This window comes from Larimichthys crocea, chromosome III, assembly GCF_000972845.2.
Source record: "Larimichthys crocea isolate SSNF chromosome III, L_crocea_2.0, whole genome shotgun sequence".
NCBI classification, from domain to species: domain Eukaryota; kingdom Metazoa; phylum Chordata; class Actinopteri; family Sciaenidae; genus Larimichthys; species Larimichthys crocea.
The window spans coordinates 22,069,554-22,083,842 of NC_040013.1; the positions used below are offsets into that span (position 1 = coordinate 22,069,554).

General features: G+C 39.4%; 1 protein-coding gene across 3 annotated transcripts in view; it reads left to right on the forward strand.

Moving 5' to 3' along the window:
- The window catches only part of LOC104936108 (inactive phospholipase D5), a 61,962-nt gene extending 49,233 nt beyond the window's left edge, over nucleotides 1-12,729 (forward strand). For all 3 annotated transcript variants that reach the window (XM_019270644.2, XM_019270642.2, XM_019270643.2), the window contains exons 3-10: nucleotides 1,694-1,880; nucleotides 4,373-4,481; nucleotides 4,789-4,916; nucleotides 6,512-6,709; nucleotides 7,642-7,778; nucleotides 7,954-8,119; nucleotides 8,208-8,298; nucleotides 9,032-12,729. In XM_019270644.2, coding sequence (XP_019126189.1) covers nucleotides 1,694-1,880; nucleotides 4,373-4,481; nucleotides 4,789-4,916; nucleotides 6,512-6,709; nucleotides 7,642-7,778; nucleotides 7,954-8,119; nucleotides 8,208-8,298; nucleotides 9,032-9,573 — 1,558 coding nt within the window. In that variant the 3' untranslated portion in view covers nucleotides 9,574-12,729. The remainder of the gene's footprint in view (nucleotides 1-1,693; nucleotides 1,881-4,372; nucleotides 4,482-4,788; nucleotides 4,917-6,511; nucleotides 6,710-7,641; nucleotides 7,779-7,953; nucleotides 8,120-8,207; nucleotides 8,299-9,031) is intronic.
- Nucleotides 12,730-14,289: the final 1,560 nt, after the last annotated feature.

Below are 14,289 nucleotides of genomic sequence, written 5' to 3' on the forward strand. Positions count from 1 at the left end.
TTTCGGGAGTTGGTGGGATCCAAATCAGAGCTTAAATAGGAGTGAATATTCAACTGACATCTGTGTCACAGTTAGTGCAAGCATGGTAGCAGGAATGCAGGGGAAGGATCCTAATCCACAAACTCAGAGGCTGAGCTAGATGCAGACAAGGTTTAGGAAAACCTTCAGGAAGATGCTGGGACGAAGACAAAGACAAAGACAGAGACCAAGCAACACACAGACTAGGGGTGGAGAGGCTAACTAGAAACAGGTTAACCTAATCAGTGATGAGAAACGCAACAAATGCAAGAAGTAAGACCAAGCGTCTGTGGCTGTGAAGAGAAACCAAAACAGAAGTGCCAAAAACTGCAGTTCATCAAATGTCCACTTGAGGCTGGCTCCAGAACGAGTCTCCATAAGCCCCCATGTTAAAATGTCACAGCAGAAATACACATGTTTTGGTTTCTATAACTAATTTTATATAATTCACCTCTTCAAATTACATTAAGGCTAGAATGTGTGGCTGCTTTGATTGACTGACACCACGCCACATCTCTACGTCACATCCCTCCCCCTACCTCATCTGCCTCATCTCCATCTCCCCTTTTAATTTTTTTTCTCTTAAAGATTCCAGTTGGCAGAAATCAATACTGAACCCAGCTACAAACTGTGGTGAGCACTGGAGCCTGGTAATAGCCTGGTTCTGAGTGGCTGCAGATCTAGGCCTGCCACGGCTAATTCAATCTGTTGCTAATGCCCCTGTCATTTTCAGGCATCCTGGTGGGGTTAAAATGGGAACTGGAGCTACGTAAGGGAGAGCTCAGAGTCACAGTTTTCTGGATAACTTGACATCACACCCTGACAGAAAGTGCAGGGATATTCACAGTGATATATATATATATATAAACGTTACAATGCAAAACAATTATCGCTGAGTACATTTTCCCCATCATTTAACCTTCAGCTCGGTGATACAGTTTTATGATAAAAAGAAATGCGTGGCTGCACTGAATCCCGAGCAGATCATCTCAAGGATATGACTATTATGTTCTCCATACAATCCACTGAATCTGACATACGGTAAATTGCTATTGCTTTGTGTGTGATTTCATTATGCTGCTTGCTGCAGCTACAGTATATTACCCTAGACTGCTGATGACTATAATAAAATGCACCACGTGACAGCATGGGGAGTAGCGTATATTAGAAACCAACAAGAATACAGCAAAATGAGTCCCTTTTTCCCTGGCTAGGTGTAATTGAATCTGCATTGCTGACAACTTTGCACATCAGCCGTCAATTATTTTCAGACCCTGCCAAAGGCAACCTGTACAAGGTCTAATGATGCTCCATCTATGTGGTCCTCGAAATCTTGATAATTCTCATTATGTTTAACGATCCAGAGAAAGAGGAAGAAGGGTGCTGTTGGCTAATTTGGCACAGAGTGGTGAGAAAGATGGAATATAACCTCATTTCAGTGGCACCTAAGCTCATAACAAGTCTGCCACTAATGCAAACGGATAATTGCTTTGTGAAATGCTACAAAGCTCGCATTAATTTATAATGCTTTTCTTTTTCTCCATTAACAGGTCTCTATGGCTTAGCCTAATGATGCTTTCTGGGCTTTTTTTTTCTAAGTCCTAAATTCTTCTTCTCTTACATCATTGTGTTTCTTCTGTACTCAGTTTTTTTGTTATTGCTTCAATTTCTACAGAGTGGTGCTTGTTGAAAACATCCCAGAAGACATCTCATTCTTAGACAATAGTACATCCCATGTCCCTCTCTCTGTCGGGCTGTACAACCTCCTGGACCAAGCTATCCGGAACGTAGAGATAGTTTCCCCGCTGTGGCTACTCAACTCCTCCGATTATGAATCCAGCTTCCAGCCCGCTGCCAGACAGGTAAAACTGGAGCAAGTCAACAGAGAATTGACTCTGCAGAAGTTGTGCCATTTATTTAACTTTTATGTCCTTTACCTTTTCTATGTCTCCTCTTGTGTGTCTTTGTCTGAAATTGTCCTCCTTGCCTCCTTTAGTATTACTCAGCTCCTTTAAGTAAAAGATCTAATACAACAACACATCACTAGAAGAAAAGGTCCTGCATTTAAAATGTTATTTACAGAAGTATTATCAGCGAAAATGGCAAGAAAATATCAAATTAAATGTGCTCACCGTGCAGAAAATGGTGATGGAGATTAATACATTATTATTAGAATGACTCATCAAAGCATAAGAAGCATTTTACTGTTGCTGTTGGTCATGGAGAAGCTAGTTTTATAGATTTTAGGTATAAGTCAGTTTTGTCCAGTGGATGCTGACATGGATGGGACTGAGTCTCCCACCAAAGGGTCATGAGGGGTCTGAGGGGTCGATGATTAACGGGGTAAAAAAGACAAAAGGTTCTGCTACTATTTATGTTTTGCATTTTTCTGGAATATTGGATAACGTTACTTGAATTGTTTTTCATCTAACTTTACCCCAACAAGACACCTGTCTTTTGTCAGAGTCATAAGCCGAAAGGATTAGGACAGTGGTTTAATCCTCAACAATGTGTTTTATAAATTTATTGCGGTTTGCACCATTGAGGTTTATTATTATTAGTCTCTGTTTATGCATGTTACTTGTATTACTGACACTTCTATAGGGTCTCTGTAGTTCATATGTGGCCATAAAGATGCCAAATAAATGAAGCGGATTCAAAAGTACAATATCTTTCTCTGAGTAAATGTACATAGTAGCAAAAAAAAATTAAATATGCATGCAAAGTACAGGTATACCTATGTAACCCATAGGGCTGAGTTAAACCTAGAAATTCTACTTGAGTATTTAAACTTAGTTATTTTATAATAAAGAAAATAATACATGTAAAGTGTGACAAATGTGATTTGCATCATTTGCATAAGCTGTCCAATACTGTAGTTTCCCCAAGTCATTAGTCAGACTACACAGCTTCCATGTTGAATATTTATCATATCTTGACGGGGCATTAAAGAAGAATGGCTTTCTGCTTCAGCCAAATAAGATAACGTAATATAAGTCAGAGTAGATAAAACAACAGTGATATAAAGTAACTGAACAGGCACAAATGATCTCCAGAGAAGAGAATCAATAACTGTCCTTTCAGAATTGTATTTGCTGGCAAAATACTAGTCTGCACTATGTTCGGGTAGCTTGAAGTGGAGCTGTTCATTTTGAATTTGAACTAGATGTGTTTTATTGACAGTTGCCTAGAGGGTTGGTTGGTTGGTTGGTTAGGACACACACACACACACACAGAGTTCAAAGAATGTATGTATAGAGTATGTCAGGAGTAATGAAAGCCTGATGCTGTTGATTGGGAAGTAATATCTCCTTTCAGACGCCTCAGGCAGAGAAGAACTAATGGCCTTTCAGCCTGCAGCAATCTCAGCAAACAGCCGCCATAAAAGACACCTTAGCCTCCAGGGAGGCTGGACCGGGAATCTTATACATTATGCTGTAAATGCAATGTTCAAGTGGTAGCAGACATGTGCATTGCATGTCTTAATAATCAGTTAAAGAAAACAAAAATATTGTTTTGCTACCATGAAGAAACATAAAGATCATAATCACTGGACTTTTTGTGAACCCACTCTCTTTTCTTACACCCACAAAGTAGTTGCACAGTAGTTAACTTTTCTCACAGATGTTTAAAACACACAACGTCAGCTATATCTCCTCAAAAAAAATTGTGCTGTTCAAGACAACGAGCTTCCTGAACATGTCATGGTGATGTGGTTGCTGAATATCTGCAGAGACATAAAATGTTTTTTGGCTTGACGCCACTTTTGTACAGTTAGTCACTTTTTTGTCTTTAGTTTGCAAAGTTTTCTGCAGAAAAAGTCTAAAAAGCAACCTTGCAGGTATCACCAAATGTAAGTCTCTCTCTTGGAATACTTACACACTTAGGAATGTGTATCTTCTACAGCACAGGTAAGATTAGGTGGCACATTTTACACTGAGGCACTTCAGTGATTTAGTATAAGTACTCATCTCATAAAATTGGGGCAATTAGATGTGATACGGTTAAAGGCAAATCAGGAAAATTTCATTAGATTATTATTTGTTGTTCTACAGCTGGAGGTAATTGGGTACCAAGAATAAGCAGAGGTAGCTATTATGATTGCACAAACAAAGAAGATTGTCAGCCACAAATATGGATATAAAAATTAATCAAAACATAAAAAACAAACATTGGACATCACATTTGCTGGCCGCAAACAAAGGTCCTCTGGGAAATGTAGCACATTAATGACTTCTGATGGCGCCACAATATGAAAGAAGATCTCTGCAATATATAATAATCTTGTCTGAATACATAGTCCATGAATTTCATGTGACTTCACATGTGAAGGCTCATGATGTGTTTTCCTCAGGGCAGGGCTCTGCTGTCCAGGCTGCAGGGGCTGAAAGCTAAAGGAATCCAACTGAAGATCTCCAGCGGGATGATCGACTCGACTGAGCTCAGCACACTCGCCAAACACAGTCAGCTCTCACTGTATTATACATTCAGTGTGTCCGTGTTCAAACATGCTGCAGCTTAGATCTGTTTATTCTGTTGACTGCTCTCTCTCTCTCTCTGTTTGTCCTGCTCAGTTCTTTCACTCTCTTTCCATCTTTTCCTTTGTTTCTTTATCTTGTTGATAATGTTTCTGTCTGTGGCCTGATTTGTCTTTATCCTCTTCCTTGTCTCACATGTAACTTCCTTTATTTCTTGCTTTTCTTTTTCTTGCTGCTGTTTGGTCTGTCACTTGATCTTTATTTGTGTGTCTCTCTCACGCTCCATTTCTAGATGCTGAGGTCCACTATGTGAACATGACAGCGCTGACCAAAGGTCATCTCCTCTCCTCCTTCTGGGTGGTCGACAGGAAACATTTCTACATCGGCAGCGCCAGCATGGACTGGAGATCACTGGCCACTGTATCTACGATTCACCACACACTCACTTACACACTCACTTTACCTTTTGTATCCTGCAGATTTACATTAGATATGATCACATAAATTCTGTATCCCCTAAGGTACAGTTAAGTGCTTTGATAATGTTCTTCTGGCTCACACTCAGAAATAGAGCATTTTATTTGAAGGTCCAAGCCCTCTTATGAAACAACTAACAGCACTATCATGACCATGGGATAATTCATTCGGCAAATAAAGCCAGATTAGATATATGTATTACTGTGGGTAATACATAAGTCCTTTACTTTGAATAATTACTCGAAATAGATGTTCACATGTGCCCTAAAGGTTAATAATATATATGTACAAGATGAATTTTTTTTGAGCTGATACTGATAAGATAACCATTCATTTTACATTTTTTATTATAAGTTCATAACTTGTAGTTATGACACACCTGAGGGTAAGAAACGTTGAGATGAGCAAAGATGGATGATATCCCATACTTACAGAGCATGTACGGCAAATTACAATCATGTTGTCCTCCTCTGAAACTGTGAAACACGTCCACACCAGCAATGACAAGTTTGGCATCATGAGCACAACAACAGCTGCCGCACTTGTTAAATCCTAATTTCCCATTATCAGCCCATAATTTGTTATTTATTTATTTATATCATGTATCCCCAGTTAATATACTATAGGTTCTGACATTCTACATGTGGACACTTTGTAGATAGTGAGATTATATTTGTGCATAAGCTTCATGTCAGTATCTACCACCATATCCAAGTCATGGATGTGGGAGCAGATGCAGTATCCAAAAATAGAAAATGGTCATTCCTTCATCGACTTCTTCAAAGCTGAAGGGTGGACCCTCTCCGTTAGGCAAACCATCACACTAACACACTCGGAGATATAATACGAAAGCCTTTGATTTAGAAAGATGAATCGCACGGAGCTCAGGTGTCCAAAAAGCCACACTTTCTCAGAGATATTTCTTATGTTTCCTGACATGAATTCTATTGAAAACTAAATTTATACATTCACAACATTCACAATCAATATTAACTGTTGGATGAATATGTTTGCTCATCTTTAAGTTTTTTTCACGATATTAAATGTGTTATGAATGAATGTTAAGTCAAATTATGGGTCGTTGTTGTTGCATTTGTTTTGAGGCGGATAGAATAGTGTCAAATAAGATTTAAAGAAGTTTCATCTGAGCTTAATTTAGAATTAGGTTCTTCATGTAGTCACTGCGGTGAGAGAATGAGAGTGTAGAGAGGAAAGGGAAGGACATTCAGAGGCTACAAGCTGCGATCCTGAATTTTAAAAGTGCCTCTTTGAAATGAAAATGCAGCAGAGAGCAAAGAAAGAAAATTGGAAACAGAGAGAAGAACTGCTGTGTCTTCTAACTCCCCTGCTGCTCATGTGACGATGGGCGGGGGCCTATAATTGGATGAGATTTGTGGACAAGGGGAAGAAGATGTGGTGTCAGTGTGTAGGTGAATGCATGTATAAAAGCATTGAAAGAGTAAAAAAACTAAAATTGTCTGGTTAGAATTGCTTGGAAAGGAATTTTTTGTTGATATCACATTTTATTTCTTCTCCAGAGAAAGGAGCTGGGTGTGTTGGTGTACAACTGTAGCTGTCTGGCTCTGGACCTCCACAGAGTGTTCAGCCTCTACTGGGGGCTCCAGTATAAAGATTTCATCCCCTCCTTCTGGTCCAAACGCCTCTTTGCCCTCTTCAACAGGGACACGCCGTTGCAGCTCACTCTCAACAGCACAAAGGCTCAAGCCTACGTCTCTGTAAGTGCCTGAACTCTGTATTTCAGTTATGTTATTATCTTCATTTTGACGTCTCAGATCAAGAAAAGCACGGGTGTAATTCACAACATTAATAAGGACTACATGGCATTTAGGTGAGCTAGTCTAAGAGCTTTAGTTTTTGTGCATGCTGGCCCACAGTCATGCCTTGCTTGCTTAATGAAAACGGTAGCGGGCTCGAGTGCAAACCGTGAGAGACTGAATCTCATTTAAACCGTTTATTGAAAACACAAAGGGAATGTGCAGTGCAGGTTAGGGAAGCAAATCTCTGCAGAGCTGGTGGTGACAGTAATCCCAGAGTGTAGACAAACAGAGCTGGACGTGGCGGGAGGATGGCAGATGGGGTTTTTGCAGAAGCACAGTAAATAACACAATTAGTCAAAAGGGTCTAATGGGCCAAAATGAGTGAGAACATAGCACAACCATCAGTAGTGTTATCACTTCCACCTGTGCCTTTCCTGCTATGAAAGCCAAAATGAGGTTCGTCTGTAAATGTGTACGCCGCACTCAAGAGTAGGAACCATCTGCAGTGGAGGTGACAGTTAGGTGAGAGAGTAAATTTTTCATATAGGGTGTCTGTTCAGGACACTGAGTATTTCAGTGCCATCTACTTCCTTGAGATGAGTAATGGTGATGTCGTCCTGCCCGCAGCAGAAAACAGTCGATTTGGCCGGGGGCTGTCTATCTCGGAAAGATTAATATCAACACACAAAGCACACACTCGCAGCTGAAGATTCATTCAGGTGCTTGTCGGCGAGAAGTTAAAACTGAAACTTTTAAGGCTGTTTACATGTACGAGACATGCACGCACACACACATAATGATGAATGATGAACAATAATGGTGATGAGATCTGACTGTATTAAAGATCATGATACTAATTGTCTCTGCTGCTTCCCCTCCTCTGATGACAGACCTCCCCAGAAGTTTTAATCCCCAAGGATCGTAGCAATGATCTTGAAGCCATTTCCAGAGTCGTACAGGAGGCGCGCCATTTCATATATATCTCCATCATCGACTACCTACCCCTCCTCAGCAGAAATGCTAACAGGTTAGACCCAACATGTTGCAGTTGTTTGCTTTAGAATGATTTGACAGGCGTTAATCTTATTTATTTTAAGCCTGGCTGCCTTGCTTTGATACAAGTGATTAAACTCTATGTATGCCTGCATATCCGTCTGGCTGCGTGCCCACATTTTTGTGTTTGTGTTTGTAACTGTGCCAAGGTACTGGTCTCGTATCGACGGTCTTATCCGAGAGGCTCTGATCCTGAGGAAGGTCCGAGTTCGTCTGCTGATAAGTTGCTGGGAAAAGACTCATCCACTTACTTTCAACTTCATCTGGTCCCTGAGGAGTCTGTGCATGGATCAGGCCAACTGTTCATTAGAAGCTGTAAGTACAAGGCCACTATTTACTATTTTCAACTCTAGAGATACTTTATCAATGCCCACTCCACCACTGTGTTTGTGTGTGTGTGTAGAAGTTCTTCAACCCCAGAGTGCAGAGGGATGGCAGTCTCCAGGGAATAAACCACAACAGGTTTATAGTGACAGAGAGAGCCATTTATTTAGGTGAGCTCATCGACTACACTTTATGACTATGTCCTATATCCTTCTGCTCACTTCCTGCAAATCTCATTTTCAGTTGGCTTAAAAGAAAAGTTCAGCATTTTCGAAAGTATGTTTACTTCTTTATAAGGGTGAGATGATAAGATCGATACCACTCTTGCGTTAAGTAGGGAGCAAGAGCCAAGAGGAGATCAGCCTGGCTTTCTCCAAAGGTCAGGAGTGTTTTTTGACCAAAGAATAATGTATCTTGCTCATTTAATCACTACACAAACGCATGTAAAACATGACAATTAAGTTTTCATCAAGGGGTGTGTCCATTAAGAAATAGTTACAGAACTTACCTTTTTTGTTTACATTACTATAAAAAACATTTTATTTAGTGAGCTTTAGAGGTGCTGCTCATATTCTCGAAGTTTGTAAAGAGCCAGGCTAGCTGTTTCCCCTTGCTTCCAGTCATTATGCTGAGCTAAACTAATCTCCTCCTGGCTCCAGCTCTCTACTTAACGCACTGACATGAAAGTGGTATCGATCCTCCCACCATCTAACTCTCAGAAAGAAAGCAAAGTATTTCCTAAAACGGTCAACAATTCCTATAAAAATTGATCTTTCCTGGAGGTTGAAAACAAAAGACCTTTCCACTGGTACTATGGCAATGTTTAAAAAATTCTTGTCATGCTGTTTTTGTCTTCTTTATGACATAAAACACTTGTTTGTTTCTTCCTTTATGTCCTGACAGGTAACCTTGACTGGGTGGGGAATGAGTTTAACTTTAACGCAGGTGCAGGCCTGGTGATCAGTCAGCCAGAGGGCATCGAGGAGAGGAACTCTACAGTGGTGGAACAGCTACGGGCTGCATTTGAGAGGGACTGGTTTTCACGTTACAGCCGCTCAATGCAGGCTAATAAGATCCCCTGCAACAGGCACCGGATAAACAGGCTGGTGTCAGTGAAAACTAGCCACCTAGACAATGGACCAGTGCCTATCAGGGCAGGCCAGCATGATAGAGAACCTGCACCACTGAGAAACAGCCACAAAGATGACGGACAGACTAGAACAAGACACCACGATGACAGATTAAGCAAAATTACTCGCCAAAGCATGACTAATGGAATGGTGCCAATCATTGACAGTCACCAAGAGAGGGGACGCGTCAAAATTAGTCACCCTGACAACAGACAGGTACAGATCAGAGAGAACTACCGTGACAATCCAATGGATCCACCCAGTCAGTCAGCCGAGAGCAGCGGCAGCACAGAGATCGCCAACGGGTCCCTGTGACCACAGAGCATGATAAATTCCTTTAGAATTAACTCACCGGGTCTTTGTAGCATTTTCTTGTCATTTTTAAGAAAACAGAAAGATTTGAGTATATCTGGTTTGCAGGACTTTTTGATGTGCACAGAAGAACTCAGGAAGGAAAGTAAAGACTTCACTGCAGTCTGGCACTTTTGATGGATTTTTAAATATTTTGGGTTTCAAAGAAATACTGATTAATACACTGTAACAGTAACGTTCAGCCTTGCTATTTATTTTTTCTTTTTCTCTCCTTGTTGAGGTCTCGAGTGAAAAGAAACAGGTGAACCCTTATTGATTGCCTAACTAGCTGTTAAGCTGTTTGTGGCAGTCATAATGTATTACCCTTTAAAAGCGGGAATGACACCTGCATGTCTATGCAGAGACGGGAGGCAATGCAGCACGTGTGGCCACACCAGCTACATTTAGGAGTGGGTGATTTACTACACCACCTTACATGTTGTTGATCTTTAATTGCATCTGTATTCCGATTGGACGTGGACACTTTGGACTCATGTAAATAGTTTTGTGCATCTCCAGCAGTATTCGAAGTCAGTTACTGTGCATTCAAATAATGACTTAAAACTTATATATTAACACCTCCCAGACCAAATCAACCACACTTACACTCATGTGGTCCTTCTACATGACTTTTTTCAACAGTGTCACTAGCTGGAAAGAGAAATATGTGGAAATATATTTGACATTTTTACATTTAAATGGGTTTACAGTTGACTCATACGAACACAGATCCCTGCAAAGGGTTTTTCCGTGTTTGTGTTAAGGGGTCAAAAATTGCAATTTAATGTGCACTCACAAAACACACTGAATTTGATCAATGTTAACATGTAATGTAATTAAAGCAGCCTCATAAATTATTTTGAGTGCTGGCTCACAGTTAAGGAATTGGGGTGGGGGTGGGGGGCCTCTAAAGGGATTGCATTGATCAAATCATGCCCTCCATGTTTTAATCTCAATGTGGAGGAGTAAACACTGTACAGAGAGCGGTTACATAATCCACTCTCTTCACTGCAGGAAGGTGTATATCAAAATGTTTTGTTTCATGGAGGACATTCTTGAATTAGACGATGCCAATATTCTTCAGTGATTATGACCTTACATTAAATGTACAAGTATTTTTTCCTGGAGGTACAGGGGCTATCAATCTGAAAAGGTCCGTATAGATAATCATTCCAGGTCCCAGTTTACAAATCTTGGGAAAAGACAAGGAATTTAATTTATAGGATACTTCCAAATGCAATGTTGTGACTTATTGAACAAATACTAAAGAAGCAGTTAAGAAGGGGCCAGAGGGTCTCTCCTGTCAGCCAAATCAATACAATGAATTTTTTAACACAGTTTCAGAGTTGCTGCAGTTTAGCCTCAAGGACATGGTGGTCTGTAGTGTCACGCCTGTGACTGAATATATATTACCTTTACCATGTAGAGGTAAAACTGAAAATATACGAATGTCACTAAAAACAACTAATTTACCCCAAACTGTAAGCTTGTAGCTACATTCATTTGCATTTTGAATGCTTGCATGTCAGTTTAGGACCTTTACACAGTGTTTGCTGTGAGTGAGTTTAGTAACAATGCTTGTGGGATTATAATGCAGAAATATTTTTTAACTTTAAAAGCCATTTATCAAAGAAACAGTACCAGAGGGGCGGCGCAGGGTGATGTTCTCATCAGGTTGTTATGGTCTGTGCTTTAATCAGTACTTCTGAATTCACTTAGCAGGAATTGAACAATTGAATTATTTAATTTTGCAGTAGTGCAGAAAAACAGCAGAAATTATGACAGGTAGTCATTGTGGTAAAATTAAAATATCACATGATGTTTTGAGGATATCACCAGTATTCTCTGTGCAGAATTTGTGCCTGCTCTGCTGTAAACCACTGCACAGTCTCAGTCCTGTCATAACATGATCCCTGACAGGACACATGTAGCCGAACCACTGATACAAGTGGAAAATCAAAAAGTCAAAAAGACACCGTCTGACTATTTTAATCCGTTTGTTATGGATAACTTCTGCCATCTAGAGGATGTCACAGGAAGAAACGTTTCTTCTCACTTGTCTGCTGCAATATGATATTATAATTTTTCAAAATCAGACTTGGACAAGAACACATGTTGGTTTACAACTACTGTTTTTATGTCAATTGTTTTGGGTTTTTTTTAAACCCCAAAACATCTATAAGTGGCAGCGACATGGGAATGTAAGTGCGAAAGTAAGAACTGGAATTATGTTGATAATTATTTGTTGGTATGATGCGATCAGAGGTTTATTTGTTCTTTACAAAACAACACGTATTCTACCTACACAGTATAGTACAGGACGTTAATATACAAGCATTAAAGTATGAAACAAGAATAATGTGTTTAATTCTAACATGCGTGTACCCTAACACTTTCTCTTATTAACTGATTTATAACTCTTATATGACACTAATATGAATGCAAACACAATCATCTGTTCCATTTGTTTGTCCATACAGAGTGAATCTCAGTAGTAATGTCCACAAACCACTTCATCACCACACTGTATTGCTTGTAATCTTGTAATCTGACAGCTGGTCTGGAGTCAGATTCACTACTTTATGCTGCTATTATCTATGATTGTCACACAGGAGGGGTGGGGTTGATGTATATTACTTGTTTTTTCAAACTGTTTTGATAAATACAAATAGTTAACAGGGACCAGGATTATGCCTTTAATGGCGGATTTTCAATGGAGACTTCTAGAACACCACGACAAACAATACAACAATGCCAAGGTTTAAAATCAACGGTTTACAATCTGCTACATGCAAATTACAACATCCAGAATGTTTCTGTATTGCCTGTTGTACACTGTCTGTCTGTCGATCCCTCCAGGGAGATGAAAGAAAACTGAGCAGTTTTCACTAAATGCTCTTGAAGTCAGAGGACGGATTTGTGGTAGCTGCCAAGTTAAACAGAGTGAAGCACTAGTACTGAATGGTTCACTTTAAATGCTCACTGTAAAAGCTTTTTTAATGTCGCCTACCTTTATTCTGTTGGCATGACTGCTGCTTGCATGCCCTGCCTTTATAAACTGCACAGTAGCTATGAGCCTTTCTAGAGATCATGATAATATGAAAAAAATGTTATATACCTAAAATACAGAAGGAATGTATATTTATTAAATACTCTTGTTAATGCACATTACTGAATTATCTGATTGCTGAAGTTTTTACTCTTAATAAAAAACTCTTAGCTTTTTGTGTTTGTGTTTGTGTGTGTTTGTTTAAGTATAAGAGACTTGTGTTTCCTGAACACAAAGGCTGTTAATTAAAGCAGGGTGGCTTAGCTCAGAAGTTAATCCTTAGTACATCACTGCTCTGTGGTCAGTATGTAGCCTGTATGGACAGGCCTCTAGTTAAGCAGAGGGGTATTACAGGTTGCTATAGGAATGAATTACCTGATTGTAGACATAATAATTACCACTAATATTCATCTGATTCACCACACTAGACATCCTAATTCACAGCAAATGACCTCCTTATAGGTTACAAACATGCTGAGGATTATTTTATTTAAAAATACTATAAACAATATCCCCACCTCATCAAACTACAATAGTAAAACTGTCACAACAGATTAAATATGAGTAGTAATCTAATGATATGATATATAATAGTTCAAACATTCTTTACTCACAAGAAGTACTGTTACAGTTATTACGGGGTTACAGTTTGAACATTTTGTTGAATGTCTTGCACATGTAAAATATTCTGCATGCTGTGAACCGTTGGACACCCCCTGGCAAATATTTTGCACATTCCTGCAGAAACTGTACAGCTTGTTTCATTTTATAAACACATCATATGTACATGTATATTTCAGTCACTTGATTTGAAGTAGATTACTGTGATTCAGCTTCTTTTTACTCAAGTAAAAGTACAGACTCAGACTGAAATGTAATCAAAATATAAAACTACTAATATATAATTGCTTTCAAATGCATTAAAATTAGAGTAACAAGCCTGTTTTGAGAATGTAAAAGAAAAGATAAATACAGATAGTGAAATAAACTACTTAAGTACTTCCCACTTCTGTACTGTACAATAGTCACACTACTTTTAATATTTTAAGTACCTGAGTATCATTTTCTTCATAATACTTCAGCAACTTTTTCAATGGTACTAATTAAGGTTCAGTTCCATTTTTTGCAGTAGAGCCTTTCCAGTGTGCCAACATGCTGCACAAGCAACACTCTGACCCTGTTTGACCTGAATGGAAACAGAACCTTAATTAGCATCATTGATAACACCTGTGTTTACTCTCCTAGTTCATGTCAGACTGGCTGCTGTGGAAAAAAAGGTCTGGTTAACTTAATATTACTCCACTACTTCAGCCATGTAAAGTGCTTAACCCTAGAACACTAAAGTCAGGTGATTTTCACCCACACAATTCTTGTCATGTGATTTTCATTGTGTTGTTGTTGTCCTTGGGTAGCTTCAGGCTGCTCACTGGTGTCATTAATAGTATGTTTGTTTCCCTCCTCCCATCTATGGTTTTTTTAAGAGACATGTGTTCGGGTGATTTTCACCCGACGTTAGTGATAGTGAGTGCCGTTTTTTGTCCATCTCTCCCACAGTTGTCAGTGATACAGAAAGACTGTGCCTTCACCAGACAAGGCTCACATGTCCCAGGAATGGGTGGACCAAAGAACAA